The sequence below is a fragment of the Colobus angolensis genome, unplaced genomic scaffold (assembly GCF_000951035.1).
Source record: "Colobus angolensis palliatus isolate OR3802 unplaced genomic scaffold, Cang.pa_1.0 Scaffold561, whole genome shotgun sequence".
Classification (NCBI taxonomy): domain Eukaryota; kingdom Metazoa; phylum Chordata; class Mammalia; order Primates; family Cercopithecidae; genus Colobus; species Colobus angolensis.
The window spans coordinates 140,904-161,340 of NW_012119166.1; the positions used below are offsets into that span (position 1 = coordinate 140,904).

Consider the following 20,437-nt stretch of genomic DNA (forward strand, 5'->3'; position numbering starts at 1 on the left):
AGCTTGCAGTGAGCTGAGATCCGGCCACTGCGCTCCAGCCTGGGTGACACAGCAAGACTCCGTCTCAAAAAAAAAAAAGAAATTTAGAGTTGAAAAGTAAATTCATATATCCAAGTTGTTCCAAACATACTAATAGTTTTCCAATAACTGCATCAAGGGTCAGTTTATTAATTTAAATTAATAAAATGTAAAGTTTGGTTAGTCATACTAGCTACATTTCAAGTGTTTAGTGGCCCTATGTGGCTTATGGCTATTGTCTTGGACAGTGCAGTCCCAGACCTCTTTCTCTATATTTAATCCACACAACACCCCAAGAGGTAGGTATTATGTTTCTCTATTTCAAAATTGATGAGTTTAAAGAACTTACCCCAAGTCTCACAATCAGAAGGGGCTGAACCCCCACAGCCCCTTTAATACAAGTGGCAAGAACAGATATCCTTGTCTTATTCCTGATTTTAAGGAGAAAACATTCAGTCTCCTACTACAAACTGTAGTGTTAGCTGGGAGAAACAGCCTCAGCAGCGATCTCCTCTCTGCTGCAGCCACAGGCAGTGCCCCAAAGGCTGGTCCTTGCCCCAGAATCACAGGGCAGGTTCCTGAGCTTTTCCTGGCTGCCCACCCCACAGCAGCTGGTGCAGGAGGCTTGGGATGAGCTCTAATTGCAAAAGGGGCCTGAGGCCAATCCCCTCACCCCTACCAACTTTCCAAGCACCCCACCTTATAGTCTGATGTCCACAAGGAAAGATGGTCAGAAGGGGCAATGTGAACCCTCACAGATTTAGCCAACCCACCGCCCTTCTTCTGTGGGGAGCCACCGACATTCACCCCCTTCCTGAAATGAGTTGTAAAGAAACACCCTCCTTTTGGCCCAGAGGAGTGGAAAATCACAGAAACTGCCACCATGTCTCAAGTGATTGCTATCAGCCAGGCACCGTGCCCAGGGTGTTATGTACCTGACACTCCCAGGACACTCCTAGGAGACAAAATAGTGGAATTCAAAAGTGTATTCACTCCATAGAGTATCACACAGCTCTTACAGAGAATGAGGAAAGATGTCTATACTGTATGACTAACAAAAGCAACATTAAAAACAAGATATGGGCCAGATGTGGTGGCTCACGCCTGTAATCCCAGCACTTTGGGAGGCTGAGGCAGGATTGCCTGAGTCCAGGAGTTTAAGACCAACCTGGGCAACATGGCGAATCCTTCTCTATATAAAAAATAGAAAAATTAGCCAAGTTTGGTGGCATGCACTTGTAGTCCTAGCTACTTGGGAGACTGAGGATCACTTAAGCCTGGGAGGTCAAGGCTGCAGTGAGCTATGATGGCACCACTGCATTCCAGCCTGGGCAACAGACAGAGGCCCTGTCTCCAAAAAAAAAAGAGAAGGGAGAGGAGAGAAGAGAGAGGGAGAGAGAGAGAGAGAGAGAGTCAGAGAGAGAGAGAGAGAGAGTAAGTCAGAAAGAAAGAGAGAAAGAGAGAGAGAGAGGAATGCATTGTAGGATCTCCTTTTGTGTGTCTGTGAGTCATGCCAGCTTGCTCACAGAGAAGTCCCCTCAGCAGGGAAGCCTGGCGGGAGGAACTTTCACTGTGTATTTTACACACTATTCTGCTGTCTATATTTGTTACCAAAAGCCTATGTTCCCTTTTGAACTTTTACAAAAACTAATCTTAAAGGTATTTTTAAAGAAGAAAAGCTCATTGTTTCACTTAATCTTCAAATAATACTTAAAGAGGTACAATTATCCAGATGGAAGAACTACAGCCCCAAGAGGCAGCAAGAGTGGCCTGTCCCAGACTCCAGAACTACAAAATGACAGAGAGTGGGGAATGGAAGCTAGGGCTGTCTGTGGACAGAGCTCTCAATGGTGAGAGCACGCCAAGGGCTAGGGCATCAGAGGCCCCTACCCCATGCCCAGGGCAGAACCCACCTTGAGGTCCAGGTGCAGGATGTAGTGCTGGTGCAGGTAATGCACACCCTCACAGATCTGCCTGGTGAACAGGACCACATCCAGTTCGGTCAGGTGGTACTTCTCATCTGTGATCCGGTCGAAGAGCTCACCCCCGTCCACGCTGCCAGAGCAAAGGGAGAGGCAGGCACCAGCCTGAGCAAGGCTCTTCAGGGCTTGTCCACTGTCATCACGGGGCCAAAAGAGGCCAGCCTGGGTAGGCCCACTGTCACACCCCATGGGTCACAGGGCTGCTGCCATTGCCATTGGGTTTTTTGTGTGTTTTGTTTTTAGACCGAGTCTCACCCTGTCGCCCAGGCTGGAGTGCAGTGGCACAATCTCTGCTCACTGCAACCTCCATCTCCTGGGTTCAAGTGATTCTCCTGCCTCATGAGGCCTTCTGAGAAGTTGGGCTTATAGGTGCTCACCACCACACCCAGCTAATTTTTGTATTTTTTAATAGAAACAGGGTTTTACCATGTTGGTCAGGCTTGTCTTGAACTCCTGATCTCAGGTGATCTGCCCACCTCAGCCTCCCAAACTGCTGGGATTACAGGCGTGAGTCACCACACCAGGCCTGCCACTGGGGTTTTACTGGGACCTTTGCTCCAGTCCACTCCCAGCAAAGATTAGGGGTGGTAAAAAGGAAGTGACAGGTCAAAGGGAAGAGGGGATAGCCATCAGTGTTGATGATCCAGGCACACTCTAGGTGATCCTGACCAGGGCCGCGAACTCATTCGCCTATGGAGGCCAACTCGGACCTTTGTGGCATAAGCCTAAATGGGCCAATGAGGCCATCCGTGAAGCAAACATGTTCTGAAGACACACAGTCTTTCACTTATTTTTTGTTTTTCCACTTTCGATAAGGACATGACATGACAAACGCTTTACTCTCTTCAGCTCTGCCCGGAAGGAAAACAACACAAGTGCAAATATGAATGGCCTCTGAGTCCTTGGCCCCAGCACTGGGGCGGTTGGGAGTGCTGGGGATTGTGGCAAAGGAAGCCTGGTCACCCTGTCTACAAACGGCAGTCCCTGGGAGCTCCCACACATCATTTCCACTTGGAAAGGCAGGCCCAGCATTTACAACATCTTTTACGTTTTCGAGAAAAGCCAGATATCTAGGTTTTAATGTGAAGATCCTAATTTCCAATGGTTAACAATGAACCCCACATTACTAAAAATAGGCAGAGTGTGGTGGCTCACACCTGTAATGCCAGCATTTTGGGAAGCTGAGGCAGAAGGATTGCTTGAGTTCAGGAGTTCAAGACCAGCCTGGGCAACATAGCAAGACCTCATCTCTACAAAAATTTTTAAAATTAGCTGGGCATGGTGGCACATGCCTGTGGTCACAGCTTCATGGAAGGCTGAGGTGGGAGGATCACTGGAGTCTGGAAGTTCAAGGCTGCAGTGAGTTGTGATCACACCGCTGCACTCCAGCCTGGGCAACAGAGTAAGACCTTGTCTCTAAAAAAAGTTTCAATTTAATTTTCAAAAAATTACTAAAACTAGTATAGGCCAATCAACATACATACACCTGCAGGTCAAATCAGGCTCACTGGCCACAGGTTTGTGACGAAGTTGCTTTGTCCTCCACATTCCATATTGGAGGTCAAATAGCCAAGCCAGAGAAGACAGGATGACACGACCCTGGACATGCCAGGAAGGGGAAAGGACAGAGAGGGCTTTGCCTTGAATTAAGGCTCTAAGCCCTAGCGCTGAGCCCTGGCTTGAGCCGAGGTGGCCGCCCCACCTCTGATACTCACTACTCCATGACCAGGGTGCAGCTGTGCTTGCTCTCGAAGGCATCATAGAGCTGGATTAGGTTCACATGGCTGAGCTGGTTCATGATGTTGATCTCGTTCTTCACATCCTCCTTAGGGGAACCAGAGGACAGAGGGATTTCCAAGGGAATGAGTCGGGAAGAGGAGCCAGCTGAACTCCCAAGACAGACACAGAACTCCTTATCCTTCCTCAGTTTCCTATTCTCACACCAGGTCTCCCTGACTCAACACCCAAACCAGATTCTACAACACAAAGGGCCTGAGTGTGACCCACTCATCTCACAGACAGGAAACCTAAGGCCCAACAAGGACAGGAGAGCTGACTGGAGGGTGGGAATCCTGGAAAAGAGCAGGAATAAGTAGTGTTTCCAGCGCAGCATGGGAGCCTAGGGGCCCTGAGGGAAGGAAAGGAATCCTGAGGCTAGCCATAGGGACCTGGCCCAGGCAGATGCCTCACCCGGTCCTTGGCGCTCTTCACTTTGATGATCTTGGCAGCCAGTGGGAGGCCTGTGGACTTCTCTGTGCACCTGTGGACCTGGCCAAACCGGCCCCTGCAGAGACACAGCCACACGGCAGGCTGAGAGCCCAGAGGCTCATCCCACACCCATCCCCGGACTTCTGGGTCCAACTCCTCCACGCACAGGTCATGTGGACCATCCTACATCCCAGAGTGCAGCCTGTCATCACCCTAAAACCCTGCTAGCTATCCTGAAACCTGCAAAGCAACTCTTCACCCCACACCACCCAGGCCATCCTGCACCCGAAGGAACATCCCCTCACCCCACACCACCCAAGCCATATCCTGCACCCCAGGGAACATCCCCTCACCCCACAACACCCAGGCCATCCTGCACCCCAGGGGAACATTCCCTCACCCCACACCACCTGGGCTATCCACCCTAAAGAACCTTCTCCTCACCCCACCCCATGTTGGCTCTCCGGCCACCTCCAGGCTGTGCCTCCCATACCCATAGGGTGCCTGCCCTCCCGAGCCTCCCCTCCCCGACGCCACGTGGGCTCTCCTGTCCTCTAAGGCTATTCTCTTTCCCCCACTCTGTGGGCCATCATGCACCCCACACCGTACGGGATGTCCCACCCCAGCCGGGGCTCCATCAGCTCGAGAGAGTCATCCTGCAGCACCTACCCCAGTTCTCCAGGTGGTCCCGACCCCACCCCGTGACTCCTGCTCTGAGCCCCCCCACCAAGGCAGATGCCCACCTACCCTCCCAAGACTTCGTGCTGGCACACCTCGTAATCTGCCGAGATGGAGGTCTCCTTGACGCTCACTACCCGGTGTTCAAAAGGAGCTGGCGGGGCCGGACTGTCATCTGCTCAGGAGGCAATAGGAACCCGTGAGCCTCCTCTGTGCAGCCCACACCTCTCAGTCACCTATGCCAGACACACTTAGCTTCCCTTGGTCCACCAGGCCCTACGGCCAACCCTGGTATTTGAAACCTTTTCTCCAAACTGTATCGGTAGAGCCATCCATTCGGCAGAGAAGGGACCTGAGTGTCAGAGAGGTGAGGTGACCACCGAGGTCACACAGGGAGCCCGTGACAGACAACACTCAAACCCGGGTCTCCCAGCACCCAGGACAGTGCCCTTGGCAAGGCTGAGAAGTTCCATCCAGTCTGTTCATGATGTCTAGAAGGTGATCCTAGTGGATCTGTGTGGCCCGCAGGAAACAGAGGGCCCATGTGGACAAGGTGATGGGGCAGTTAGTGACGCCACTATTTTTAAAGGGCCTGTAAAGTCAGGGCTGTGGAAACTCGCGCGGTTATTATGAGAGGGAGGCAGCTGGAGAAATAAACATCCACCCTCTCTCCTCTCGCCCTCCATCTCCTGCCAGCTGAGCCCAACCAGAAGCTCAGCGTGATAGCCCATGATGGAGCCAGGGGGGCGGGCCCCAGGGCACAGGATTGGGGAGGGGGTCGACAGGGGATCTGTCTGTAAGGGAAATAGAGGACAGCCAGCACTTGGAAAGGTTTGTTTGCTTGTTTGTTTTTTAATGGTTTAGGGTTGTTTTATTTTAATCTTGTCCTTCAGAGGTGATATGAATACCTAGAAATCTTACAGGAAATAGACTAAATGAATAAAACAGAATCTAGAACACACAGCAAGTGCAGTGGTGTGAATTGGTTGTGCACCAAGGGCTGGAAGGAAGTCGGCTCGGCTGGCGTTTGTTTATTCAGGGCTCACCATGGGAGCACTCTGCCCGCTCTCCGACTACCAGGAACACTGAGAGCGGTCCGTGGACAATTCTCAGACCAAGAGCGTGTGACCCTAGGGCTGGAGGGGTTGAGGGCTTTTAGGTCACAAGAACACACCCTGGGTCACTAGCCTAGGTGGGTGGGAACGGCTGACAGTGGTCACATACTCCAATTCATGTCTTCGCTTTTTAACAGAAGCCTTCTCTCTCTCAATCCAAAATGAGACTCATGGAGGCAAGCGCAGGCAGGCAGGTGGCGATAAGAAACCTCCCCAGTGGCCAGCCACAGCGGCCCATGCCTGCAATCCCAAAGCTCTGGGAGGCCGAGGCTGGAGGATCACTTGAACCCAGGTCAAGCCTGCAGGGGACTATGACCGTGCCACTGGACTCCAGCCTGGGCAACAGAGCAAGACCCTGTCTCCAAAAAAAGGAAATGCACCCAGGTGGGCCACATATGTCCCCTTTCCCTTACCCCTGCAGCCAGCCCGAGTTCAGGCCCCGCATCTCTATGCCTTGGTCTCCAGCCCCAGGACGTACCTGGAGATGTTCCCGACTCTTGGACGCTCCCAGACTCATATGATTTACCCCTGGAAGTTTCAGGAAGACTCCCCAGGAGTAGGAGCTCCAAACTCCCTTCCCTCAGGGCTCATGTCTAACCAGCCAACAGCCCCACTTACCCAGAACCACGCTGCCAGCCTCGACGCCTGGGGGCGTCCTCCTTACTGCTTCGGCTCTCGCTGGAGCCCTAGCTGCACAATCCTGCTTAGGCTCAGGGTTTCCTGCTCCTGGGCCTTTGCCCTGCTGCAGGCCCAGGGCCCCAACCGCGTGGTCATCGTCGTCCCTCCTGGCCAAGCTTGGTCTTGTGCTAGGCTCGGCCCCAGCCCTTTGATCCTCCTCTGACTTCGCTCCCCTGGGGCTGCTGCTCTCCTGCAGTGGGGAGAGCTCTCTGGCTCCTTCAGGGGTCTGTTCTCTGGACTCAGTCCCAGGAGCTTGGAGGCAGCGCCCAGTCCCAGGTGGGCCCTGCTCGCCTGGCTGGGCAGCTGCTGGAGCCTCTGTGGCGGGGCTGGGTCCAAGGCTGCCCCTGCGTGTCACCAGCATCTCCCCAGGAGTATCCATCTCTTGCATGTGGATGGAGATCCTGGGGCAGAGAGAAACACGGGGCTGAGGTTAGAGGCAAGGACTCCGGAGTCAGAACAGATGTGGGTTCCAATGCCCACTGCTGCCATCACTGACAATGGCCCTGAGGCCCTGCTAGACAGGACACCAGGGCAGGAGCTGGCTTCAGTGGCAGTTGGTGCCATCAGCTCTCAGGATCCCGCTGGATGAGGGTCCCGGGAAGCTTGACGGTGGACAGGGGTGAGGACCATACACCCCCAAGAATCTGTTTCTGCCCCAGGAGAACTGAGGCCTGTAGGAGGTAGGCCCAGGTCCCTCTACCTTCCCCGGGCCCAGTTTCCCTTTCACTTAAATGAAGAGAAGGAGAAATCAAGTCAAACGTCACACTGGAAGCCCCAGTTCAGAAGTATTTGTGTAAAATCAGTGAATTTCAGTTGGGCACAGTGGCTCACACCTGTAATCCCAGTACTTTGGGAGGCCAACATGGGAGGATCCCTTGAGGCCAGGAGTTTGAGACCAGCCTGGGCAACATAGCAAGACTCCATCGCTACAAAAAATAATTTTAAAAAACAGCCAGGAGTGGTGGTCCCAGATACACAGGAGGCTGAGGCAGGAGGATTGCTTAAACCCAGGAAATGGAGGCTACAGTGAGCTATGATAATACCACTGCACTCCAGCCTGGGCAACAGAGTGAGAGACCCTGTCTCAAAAAATAAAATAAAATAAAATAAAATCAGGCAATTCTCATAAAAGACTAGACTTTCTGTTCATCTTGAACAAACAGAAGAGCTAGCTGTGCTAGGCCCACGTGCCCACGTGGTTGAAGAACAGCTTTCCACCTCGCACAGGCCCTGCGCACCCTGGCGATGCCCCAGCTCACTTCACTCATTTTCACTGCCCAGACCTTGCAATACTAGGGTTTGTAAGCCCAGCTGGAGGTGGGAAAGGCCCTCTGAGCCCCGACCTCCAGAAGGAAAGACCCTGATCCTGCCAGTCACGTCACCCGGGAAGCCAGACCCTCCCTCTCCGAGTCTCCCCAACTCTGGCTGCCTCTCGGTGGGGATTCCTTTTGCTGAGCCACAATCCCACAGCATGGGGTCTATGTGTGTTCGGGGGTGAGGATGACAGTGTCTGGCGGGGACTGAGTCTCAGCAGGGAGGCAGGTGGCCTTGATTATGGGCTTAGCTCTGCCAGCAGGTTGCTGGACAGCTTTGGATAAGTCTGGCCTCAGTTCCCTCGTTTGTCATCAGGGACAGTGACACCTTACAGATGTACCAAGAGTCAACCAAGAGAGGAAGGCACAAATGCAGGGGCTCAAAAGGCCTAAATTGGTGCAACTGCTGTGGAAAACTGGAGGCTCTTCAGAAATTAAGAGTAGGATTACCGTATGTTTCAGCAACTCCACTTCTGGGTATATCTCCAAGAGAATCCAAAGCAGGGTCTCCAAGAGACATCTGTACCCTCATAACTGTAGCAGCATTACCCACAACAGTCAAAAGGTGGAAGCAACCCAAATGCCCAGTGATAGATAATGCACAGGTGGTGTCTATGAGTTATATAGCACAGAATACTACTCAGTCTTAGAAAAGACGGATGTTCTGACACATGCTACGGCACTGATGGACCCTGAGGACACTGTGCTCAGTGAAATGAGCCAGGCACAAAAAGACAAATCCTGCGGCTCACATCTGCAATCCCAGAGCTTTGGGAGGCCAAGGAGGATGGATCACATGAGGTCGGGAGTTTGATACCAGACTGGCCAACATGGAGAAAGCCCATCTCTACTAAAAATACAAAAATTAGCCGGGTGCTGTGGCACGTGCCTGTAGTCCCAGCTACTTGGGAGGCTAAGGCAGGAGAATCGTGAATTGCTTGAACCTGGGAGGTGGAGTTTGCAGTGAGCTGAGATCACGCCACTGCACTCCAGCCTGGGTGACAGAGTGAGACTCTGTCTCAAAAAAAAAAAGACAAATCCTGTATGATTCCACTGATACGACGACCCTCAAAAATCTGTGTCTCAGATTCACAGAGACAGAAAGTACAATGGTGGCTGTCAAGGGCTAGGAGCAGGAGGTGTTATTTAGTGGATGATGAATCTCAGTTTTGCTAGGTGAAAATGTCCTGGAGATCTGTCTCACAACAACGTGAATATACTTAACACTACTGTGTACACTTTTAAAAGGTTAAGATGGGGCTGGGCACTGTGGCTCACACTTGTAATCCCAGCAGTTTGGGAGGCTGAGGCAGGAAGATCACCTGAGGCCAGGAGTTCGAGACCAGCCTGAGCAACATAGTGGAATCCGTCTCTACAAAAAAAAAAATTAACCAGCCATGGTGGGACATGCCTGTAATCCCAGCTACACTGAAGGCTGAGGCAGGAGGATCTCTTGAGCCCGAGAAGTGGAGGCTGAAGTGAGCTGAGATAGCACCACTGCACTCCAGCCTCGGTGAGTGACACCCTGTCTCAAAAAAAAGGAGGGGGCCACTAAGACGTTAAATTTTACATTATGTGGTTTTTATCCCTATTTATTTATTTATTTATGACAAAGTCTCACTCTTGTCCCCCAGGCTGGAGTACAATGGCATGATCTCGGCTCACTGCAACCTCTGCCTCCCAGGTTCAAGCGGTTCTCCTGCCTTAGCCTCCTGAGTAGCTGGGATTACAGGCACCTGCCACCATGCCCAGCTAATTTTTGTATTTTTAGTAGAGACAGGGTTTTACCATGTTGGCCAGGCTGGTCTTGAACTCTTGACCTCAGGTGATCTGCCCACCTCGGCCTCCCAAAGTTCTGGGAAACAAGTGTGAGCCACTGTGCCTGGCCAGTTTTTATCCCAATTTTTAAAAAGAAAACAGTAAAGGCTTTCTCCAGCAGCTGAAGGCCCCGTCCCCGTGTCTCAGCGGCTGGACCTCTCTGATACACCTGTCCCTAGGTGTGTATGACTCATTGGGTGAGAGGTAGAAATCCTTCCAACACTGTACCTTGGGACTGGGCATGGTTCAGTAATGATAGGTAGGAAGGGAAGTGTGGCATCCACGCCAAGCCACTCCAAATCTAACTCAGGCCTCCTGCCAGACCAGGGGACATAGGACACTGCTGTTAGTCAACAGTCAGCTGAGAAGGCCAGCAATCATGACTTCCCTTTGGGTCTTCACTTCCAGGGCCATTGAGTGAAGCCCCTAAAGGCACTTCCAAGCAGCTCCTGCCACTTTGAGTACCCAAAGCTGTCCACCTGCCGGGTGGCAGACCCATGCGGGCAGTGCTGAGCAGTTCCAGCTCAGTGCCTCAGTAGGCATGGCCTCAGGATCCTCTGGGTTTGTTTGTTGTTGTTGTTTGTTTGAAATAGGGTCTCACTTTGTCTCCCAGGCTGCAGTGCAATGGTGTGATCATAACTAGCTACAGCCTCAACCTCCTGGGCTCAAGTGATCCTCTCACCTCAGCCTCCCCAGTAGCATGCATGGATTACAGGTGCCCGCCATCATGCCCATGGCAGCCCAGCTAATTTTTGTAGAGATGGGGTCTTGCTTTGTTGCCCAGGCTGGCCTCAAGCTCCTGGGCTCAAGCGATCCTCCCACCTCGGCCTCTCACAGTGCTGGGATCAAAGCATGAGCCACAACGCCCGGCAGGATCCTCTGCACAGGCAACCACGACCCATCAGAGCTGATACTTCCAACCTATTTTCCTCAAAATGCACCCAGGCCTGAGGTGAGGAAGGGCAGATCGTGATCTCCTCACTTCCTGAGGCCACTGCAGGTCTGCTGGGCCTGAATTCAACCAAGGGTTGAACCTGAGATAGAGAACTTTTCTTCTCCCTCAGAATCTTTTGAGGCCCATAACAACTTCATAGACAGTTCGCCCCCAGCCCCAGATTCCACATTTAGTGTCCTGGTTCCAATCCCGGGATGCCTGCCAGGAACCCCTTCCTCCAGCCTGTGAGGCCCCCTGGGAGGCTCCCATTTCCTCCTACAACCAAGTCTGACAAATGATCTGGGCTTCTCTGCCTGTCACCATAGCAAACATAGACACCAGATCCACTCCCTGAGCCAGGCCTGGGTTCTCCATGACAGGTCAGGGCCACCCTGGGCAGGCACAGAAGATGCTAGGGAACACCAGGTCCCTCCAAGAAAAGCCCGGGGGCACAGCACCCTTCAGCAGGGCCGCCCTGGGGACCAGGGCATGCTGGGGAGGGCATGGGAGTCTGCAGGTTCTTCACTCTGCTACAGACGTCTGCCGAGAGCGGGTCCTCAGGCTGTGTTCTAGGGGCAGGACAGCTGCCACGACTCCGCCTCCAGGACTTCTGCGTGAGCCTCCCGAAAGCCCCTGGGGCTGACTCAGCCTGCACCCCTCTCACATTCCTGAGGTTCCTGTCCTTCTTGCCTTACCGTATTATTTAGAACTTAATTAAATGTCGACTTGAGGAAGCAGGATGGTGCAGTGATTGGGGCACAGGTTCCGGAATCCAGTAACCCGGATTCAGATCCCAACTCCATGAATTCCTAGCTGTGGGGCCCTGGGCACTTGGAGCCTAAGTATTCTCATCAATGAAATGGGGATGACACCACATTCATCTCCTGCGGATGGCTTGAGAATAAAAGGTGAAGCTGGTGAAATGCCCAGCCAATGGCCAGCCCAGGGCAGGTGCTCCATGAGCCCCATCTTTTAGCTACTGTTAGTACTGATCTTAGAGCTAGTGATTCTCAACCCTGCTCCCCATTAGAACCATTTGGGGAGCGTATGAAAAAAATCTAATTCCTGAAACTCACTCCAGACCAATTCAATCCACATCTCCAGGCATCTTTATTTTCCAAACTACTCCCAGGTACTTCTAGTGGGCAGCCGGTGAGCAGTGGCACTCTAAGCTCCTAGAGGCAGGGCCCAGGCCTCCTTCCCATTCCCCTTGCAAGGACAGCCCAGGAACATGGATGCAGTGGATGCTATCCACGGCCAAGCTCCAGCGAGGGGCCGCAGTCCATCCCCTCCCTCGCCCAGCCTGGAAGAGCTCCCCTTACCTTGGAGGTGTTTCTCCACCACTGTGGGCTGCCCTGGCCTGGGATGGCAGCCCTGGAGGCCCTGGGCACTGGGGGCCAGGCCCTGGAGTCAACCTCGTGCCTTCCTCTAAGGGCCCAGGGTCAGGCCTGCTGGATGATGCTCCTTGTCCTGTACCTGGTGCAACCTCCAGGCTCGGGGAGACCACATTGACCCTGCCGGGTGCTGGAGCCAATTCCAGGCCAGTCCTGAGGCTCTCGCTGGGTGTCTCAGGAGGCTTGGCTTCCACCTTTGTGGGCAGGGGCAGGTGACCAGGGAATGCCTGGGCTGGGCCAGGAACACCATCTCCCTGGCCTGGTGAGGCCCATGCCTGGGCGGGGTCAGCTCCCAGCCCCGAAGCTCTGATGGGGGGCAGCCTCTCCACTGTCCCCTCCAGCACGTCCACCTTCTGGCTCTCTACAGGAAAACAGGCAGGACAAAAACGCACTCCCATGTGGAGGAGTCTGCCACAAAGATACTGCAAGGAATCTGTACAACGCCATTCAGTGCTCAGGTTTATAACAGCCAAAGACTGGAAACAACCCAAATGAAAGGGGCTGGTTGACTAAACCATGAAGCATCCAACAAGGAGTGTGGCACAGTCGTGAAAAAGAAGAAATTAATATCTCTGTGGAAGCCTGGGCAACACAGTGAAAGCTTGTCTCTACTAAAAATAAAAATTTTTAAATGAGTTAGGCATGGTTGCACATGCCTGCAATCTGAGCTACTTCAGAGGCTGAGGCAGGAGGATTGATTGAGCACAGTAGATAGAGGCTGCAGTGAGCCATGTTCACGCCACTTGCACTCCAGCCTGGGCAACAGAGTAAGATCCTGTCTCAAAAAAACAATCTGTAAGCGCAACTATGGAGTGATCTCTGGATATACTGTAAGTGAAAGAAAGCCAGGTGGAGAACGGTGTGTCTGGGGTCCTGTTTCTCTAAGAAGGGAGCATGTGTGAGTGTGCATGTGTGCACGTGCGCACATAACCACTGACCATGTTGTCTAGGTAGACTGGACCTCAAGGGAAAGAAAAGACAAAAGCTTTTTAAATGGTTACTTACGTATCAGGGGAGGAAGCGGGGTGCAGAGAACAAAGGTAGAAGATAGACTTCTCTTTTATTTATTTATTTTTTTGAGACAGAATCTCGCTCTTGTCACCCAGGCTGGAGTGCAGTGGCGTGATCTCGGCTCACTGCAGCCTCCACCTCCCTGGTTCAAGCGATTCTCCTGCCTCAGCCTCCCAAGTAGCTGGGATTACAGGCACATGCCACCATGCCTGCTAATTTTTGTATTTTTAGTAGAGATAGTGTTTCACCATGTTGGCCAGTCTGGTCTCGAACTCCTAACCTCAGGTGATCCGCCCACCTAAGCCTCCCAAAGTGCTGGGATTACAGGTGTGAGCCACCATCCCCGGCCTCTTATTTTTAAGTAAAAAAAAAAAAAAATTCATAGTGATGGAGTCTCACTATGTTGCCCAGGCTCGTCTCAAACTCCTGGGCTCAAGTGATACTCCCGCCTTGGCCTCCCAAATTGCTGGGATTACAGGAAGGAACCATTGCATCTGGCCTCTTGACTTCTCTTAATACACATTGTTTTGTCTATTTGACTTTGGAACCACGTAAATATCATGCAAAATTATACAAGAAAATTAAAGGTTAACAAAGTAATCCATAAACATTTAAAGCATTTGAGTACCAAGTTGGTGGCATCGCCTGCACAGAAAGGTACTACAGTTGGCCCTTGAGCAACACAGGTTTGAACTGCATAGGTTCACTTAGATGCAGATTTTCTTCCTCCTCTGCCACCAAGACAGGAAGATGAACCTCTCACCTTCCTCGTCCTCATCAGCCTACTCAATGTGAAAATGACAAGAATGAAGACCCACTTCCACGGAATGAATAGGGAATATATTTTATCTTCCTTGTGATCATCGTAATAACATTTTCTTTTCTCTAGCTTACTCTATTGTAAGAATACCATATTTAACACATAAAACATTACAAGCATGTGTTAATCGCTTATTTATGTTATCAGCAAGACTTCCAGTCAACAGAAGGCTATTAGTAGTTACATTTTGGAAGAGTCAAAAATTATACTTGAATTTTCAACTGTGTAGGAAGTCAGTTTCCCAACCCCGAGTTGTTCAAGGGTCAACTGTATTCCAAGTGGTTTTGAAACACAGCAATTGACTATGTATCTCTGGTGGGATATATATGACAAAAAACCCTGCAAAAACAAACAAAAAAAAGAAGCTTTGACAGTTGCCCAGGAATCATACTGTGGGCCGTGTTGTTGGGGACTTTATTCTGAAGCTGTTGTGTCTGCAATGTCAGATAAAGCAAATGGGGTCCCACTCACCTTCCCCAGGCTCCCTGGCATCAGACTGCACCCCACTGGCACTCAGCACATGCTTTGGTTTTGCTCCCTCTTCTTCCACTCGCTCTTTGTTCTAAAATAACAACCATAAAAAAATGTCATCATTATCATCAATATTGCCTTTCAGGCCACAGACATTTGCTGAGCACCTCCTGTGTGCTTAAGGTAAGGGCATTTAGGTTATTCCACACAGTATCACAGTAACATTGGAGAGTAGACACTGCAGTTACCACTTTAGAGAGAAGGACACTGAGGCCCTCCCAATGTCATAAACTTTAAAAGAGGAGGCGCCCAGCTTTACACCCAGAACCACCTCCTTTCCAGGGCTTCACCATATTCCCCATAAGGGATGAACCCAGCTCCTGATACAGGGTTCAAAATAGGCTGGACCCCAAAGGACTTAAGACTAGAAATGGAAAATAATCATTTAAATATATATGTGTGTGTGTGTATATATATATATGTGTGTGTGTATATATATATATTTTTTTTTTTTTTTTTTTTTTTTTTTGGAGACAAGGTCTTGCTCTGTCATCCAGGCTGCAATGCAGAGGCACAATCTCAGCTCACTGCAACCTCTGCCTCCCAGGTTCAAAAGACCCTCCCAGCTTAGCCTCCCGGGTAACTGGGACTACAGGCATGCATCACCATGCCCGGCTAATTTTTGTATTTTTAGTAGAGACAGGGTTTCACCATGTTGGCCAGGCGTGTCTCGAGCTCCTGGACTTAAGCTACCCTCCCTCCTAGGCCTCCCAAATTGTTGGGATTACAGGTGTGAGCTACCATGCCTGGCCAGAGATGAAAAATAATCTTAATATGCCAACCCAGATCAATTGATCATGGCTACTACGGCATTGGTTTTGGTTGAATTCTGAAGTCAAATCCCTGCTTAGGGGGAAACAGTGCCAAGGTCAGTTAGTAATGTGTGCCTGGGAGCTGGGCTGGGGGATCCCATGGTCACCTCTCTACAGTATAGCAGTGTAGCCAGGGGCATGGACTCTGGAGCCAGCCATGCTGGGTTTGAACCCCACCTTCACCACTTGGTCAAGATCCTTAAATTCTCTGCATCTCACTTTCCTCATCTGTAAAACGGGGATAATCACATTATCGGCCTTGTAGAGTCACTGGGAAGATTTGGGAGTAATGTGCAAATGTCCTAGAAGTGTGCCCAGCACATAGTGGGTGCTCAATAGCTCTGCTGATTTTGTCCTGCCAGGAACCAAGAGCTATCAATGTTAAATGAGCCCAGTGTAAGGACACTGACCCAGAGAAGCTCTCAGCAGCTTTTCCTTAAATCCAAATGGTCCACACCAGACCAGTGTCTGGCCTGCCCATGCTTTCACCCATAAAACAGCCCAGAGCCCTCAGTATGCTCAGCTAGTCCATACTTAAGCAAGTATTTCCAGATGGTCTGACCTCTTGCTGGGTCCTCATGCAAGAGCATGGTGCTTCTTGGGTTTGCACCCTTCATTGAAGTCCCTAAGATGCATCCTGGCACATGTTACAGCAGCAGTGCCAGCCACAGCCCAGAGCCTTGCTTGCCCCCCAGGTGTAAGGCACTCACCAGTCTTGGGGCTTCTGTGGCCAAGGCAAGAGAAGCCTCTGTTATCAGTAAGTGCCTTACGCCTGGGGGCCCAGCCAGGGCCTTCCCCTGCCTTGCCACAGAAGCCCTTAATTAGAAGCCCAGAGGCCAAAAACGGCTCAGGACATATTTTGTGGGGCTTGGACTTTTTTTTTTTTTTTTTTGAGACAGGGTCTTGCTCTGTTGTCCAGGCTGGAGTGCAGTGGTTGGATCCCAGCTCACTGCAGCCTCAACCTTCCAGGATGAAGTAATGCAGTGATCCTCTCACCTCAGCCTCACGAGTAGCTGGGACTACAGGTACGTGCTGCCACCTCCAGCTAATTGTTGGTTGATGTTGTTTTATAGAGACAAGGTACTCACTTTATTACCCAGGTTTAAATTTTTCAATTTGTTCCCAACTTTTAAAATCTATGAGATTTTTACAGTTAGGATCCCTTTTGGGGTGAGAGAATTGTTTCCCATTTTTACTGTGGTGATGGTGACATGGATAGAAACATTTGTGGAGCTATATATTTGAAATGTGCATAGTTTGTGTGTATGTGCAGTTTATTACATGTAAATTATACCATCATAATTATTATGTAATTACTAAACCTTAATAAAACTCTCTAGAAAAAAACAATGTCTAAGTTCCCAACTTTTCTTAAAAAATCTGAGGATGGCTGGGCATGGTAGCTCACACCTATAATCCCAGCACTTTGGGAGGCTGAGGAGGGTGGATCACCTGGGGTCGGGAGTTCAAGACCAGCCTGGCCAACATGGTGAGGTGAAACCCTGTCTCTACAAAAATACAAAAATTAGCCAGGTATGGTGACAGGCACCTGTAATCCCAGCTACTCGGGAGGCTGAGGCAGGGAGAATCACATGAACCCAGAAGGCAGAGGTTGCAGTAAGCCCAGATCACACTGCTGCACTCCAGCCTGGGGGGCAGAGTAAGACTCTTGTCAAAAAAAAACAAAACAAAAACAGAATACAATCACATATAAATTGAAAAATATACTGAATGTAAAAAAAAAAAAAAAAAAACATGCACACAGAAAAAAACCTGAAGATCTGGCAACTCTAGGCCAAGATGGCAAAACTCGGCTAGGGCAGTCTCCTCTAAGCAGGGCACTACAGCTGTCCCAAATGTCTCCCCAACCCTAAGGTGTTGGTTCCACTGTTTGTCTACACCATGCCCACTACTCTAAATTACTACCTGCTCACTACTTTGCGATTTCAGCACACCAAGTTTTGACCTCTGAATAGTAAGGACATAGCACATGGAGAACACACAGCCCAGCACCTGGCGTGGGGGAGGCACTTCATCAAAACTGCTCGCTGCCGCTGTCACCAGGATCACCAGAGTCATCAATGTGGCCCAGATGCCCTGCTCAGCAGACAGCTCCCCCTTATCCTTCTGCAGGCTCCGTCCTGCCGCCCCCAGAGCTGGGGGGACTGGAGGCATGAAACAGACCTCCTCTTCTTTCACCCACTGGCAGAAAGAGACTTGGAGAGACTGTCCTTTGGCAGACCTTGTTGGGCTCAAACTGTCCTCTGCTTCCCCCGTCTTCAGGGTAGGCAGGCGCATGCGTGTGCACCCCCCATCCCCAGCTGGGTTCTGTCTTCAGGGCTCAGCCTTCTAGTCCCTGCCGTTTCTGTGCTTTGCTTCCTCACACACCATTCTAGAGGACTGGTGCCTCTGAACACATATGCCTGGGGCTGTTTTCCAGGAGAGCACACCTGGCTTCCAGGTATCATCGAATTCACTGCTGGAACCAAATGAAGTGCCGCTGGGGACTTCTGAAGATCTCAGGAGGACCTTCACAAAGTCCTGGCACAATTTTCAAATTTAACCGCCAGTGCTAGGATTTAATTCCATTCCAAAGATGGTTGCCATGCTCCACTCTCCCAGGATACTCAGTCCCCAAGAAGCCTCCATAATGCGCAGCGTCCAGCACAGACGAAGTGTTTAGCAGCCGTGGCTGTGTCTCAGTTCACCGCTCATTCTCTGAGCCCTTCCTGCAAGACCTGCCCTGGCCTCACAACATGGAGGGAAGCAGAGGTTTCCTGTCATGGGCCAATCAGCAGCCGACAGCCTGATGGGGAGACTGGACCAAACCTAAAGACATTCCTGGTATGTTTATAAAACGCCAGGGCCAGAGGAGAGATTTAGCAAGTTCCAGTGGAGCAGAACAGACGGGAAATGGCACAAGAACTCAAAAAAGAGGAAGTTCTATGACTTCCCTTACCCAGAAATGCCTTCATGCAACATATGTAACAGCTAATTTCATTAATACATGAAGCACTCTTACAAATCAATAAGAAAAATGCAAAAAAAAAAAAATAGGAAAGAGGGGGAAAAGATATGAGCAGGCAGTCCACAGAAAATACAAAAGGTTTCAAACCTATGAGTGATGTTCAGTCTTCTAGCAAAATAAATATAAATCAAAACTATGAGACATATTAGTCTATTTTGGTTATATTTGAAAATTTCCATAATAAAAACCTAAAATTTTTTCATAAGTTCAAAAGGTTAGCTTTAAGAGACATAAAAATAATTGTCTTATTTGGGTCTGATACAAATAAACTGTAAATTTTTATTTTATTTATTTATTTGTGTGTGTGTGTGAGACAGAGTCTCGCTCTGTCGCCCAGGCTGGAGTGCAGTGGCGCAATCTCAGCTCACGGCAACCTCTGCCTCCCGGGTTCAAGTGATTCTTCTGCCTCAGCCTCCCGGGTAGCTGGGACTACAGGCGCCCGCCACCACACCCAGCTAATTTTTGTATTTTTAGTAGAGACGGGGTGGGGGGTGGGAGGGCGTTCACCATACTGGCCAGGCTAGTCTTGAACTCCTGACCTTGTGATCTGCCCACCTTGGCCTCCCAAAGTGCTAGGATTACAGGCGTGAGCCACCACACCCAGCTTTTTTTTTTTAAGATGGAGTTTTTGGTCTTGTTGCCCAGGCTGGAGTATGGTGGCGCAGTCTTGGCTCACTGCAACCTCCAACCTCTTGGGTTCAAGCAATTCTCCTGCCTCAGCCTCCCGAGTAGCTGACATTACAGGCATGTACCACCATGCCCAGCTAATTTTTGTATTTCTATTAGAGACAGGGTTTCAGCAAGTTGGCCAGGCTGGTCTTGAACTCCGGACCTCAGATGATCCCCCGCCTCAGCCTCCCAAAGTGCTGGGATTACAGGCTTGAACCACGTCACCCAGCCTAAAATATTTTTAAAGTATAAGATAATCAGGGAAATTAGAACACCGAACTTCAGTAATACTAAAAAGTTATCATTCGGCCCAGTGCAGTGGCTTGTGCCTATAATCCCAACACTTCGGGAGGCTGAGGCAGGAGGATTGCTTGAGCCCAGGAGTTCAAGACCAGCCTGGGCAACGTAGTGAGACCCTGTCTCTAAATAAAAATAAATAAATAAAGTTATTCACTTTTTTAGGTGTGATGATAGTATCAAGATCATGTTTTTTTAAAAGAGCCCTTATCTTTTTGCTATAAATGCTGAAACGTTTATGAAAGAAATGATCCAACATCTCAGATTTCCTTAAAATAATCCGAAGGGAGAAGTGGGTGGGGAAAAGAGAAAAAAAAATGCACAATAATTTCCCATTTTCATTCACCAGAAAAGCAAAGAATCAAAAGCATTCCCACACCTTGATGGTAGGAGACTGATTTGGAGTAACTTCTTTGAAGGCTGATTTGCCTTTATCCATATCAATTTACCATTTGGCTTGGCATTTCCACTGTGGGAGTGTATCATGCAGATAAACCCACACTTGTGTTCAGTGACATACATCTATGGATATTCACTGCATCATTATTTATAGTTGCCAAAAATAAGAAACAATAGAAACAAACGAGGATCTGGGCTGGTTAACAACTGAAGACACAGCCCCCCAAAGGGAGTACTCAGAATATATTCATAACGATATGAACATCAATCAATGCCCAAAATATAGTAAGTAAAAAATTAGAAATCAGGGCCAGGACAATGTGAATAACATTTAAATTAAAATAAAACAATTCTGCCAGGAGCGGTTGCTCACACCTGTAATTCCAGCACTTCGGGAGACCGAAGCATGCAGATCACTTGAGGTCAGAAGTTTGAGACCAGCCTGGCCAATATAGTGGAACCCCATCTCTACTAAAAATACAAAAAAATTGGCCAGGCATGGTGGTGGGCATCTGTAATCCCAGCTACTCAGGAGGCTGAGGCACAAGAATCGCTCGATCCCAGAAGGCAGAGGTTGCAGTAAGCCCAGATCACACTGCTGCACTCCAGCCTGGGGGGCAGAGTAAGACTCTTGTCAAAAAAAAAAAAAAAAAAAACATGCACACAGAAAAAAACCTGAAGATCTGGCAACTCTAGGCCAAGATGGCAAAACTCGGCTAGGGCAGTCTCCTC

At 50.0% G+C, this 20,437-nt stretch overlaps 1 protein-coding gene across 1 annotated transcript in view; it reads right to left on the reverse strand.

Moving 5' to 3' along the window:
• MYLK3 (myosin light chain kinase 3) overlaps window positions 1-20,437 on the reverse strand; it is a 43,004-nt gene that overhangs the window by 19,295 nt on the left and 3,272 nt on the right. The window contains exons 2-8 of the mRNA XM_011961658.1: window positions 14,441-14,531; window positions 12,067-12,499; window positions 6,620-7,080; window positions 4,956-5,061; window positions 4,191-4,284; window positions 3,716-3,825; window positions 1,932-2,073 (exon numbers count right to left, since the gene is read on the reverse strand). Coding sequence (XP_011817048.1) covers window positions 1,932-2,073; window positions 3,716-3,825; window positions 4,191-4,284; window positions 4,956-5,061; window positions 6,620-7,080; window positions 12,067-12,499; window positions 14,441-14,531 — 1,437 coding nt within the window. The remainder of the gene's footprint in view (window positions 1-1,931; window positions 2,074-3,715; window positions 3,826-4,190; window positions 4,285-4,955; window positions 5,062-6,619; window positions 7,081-12,066; window positions 12,500-14,440; window positions 14,532-20,437) is intronic.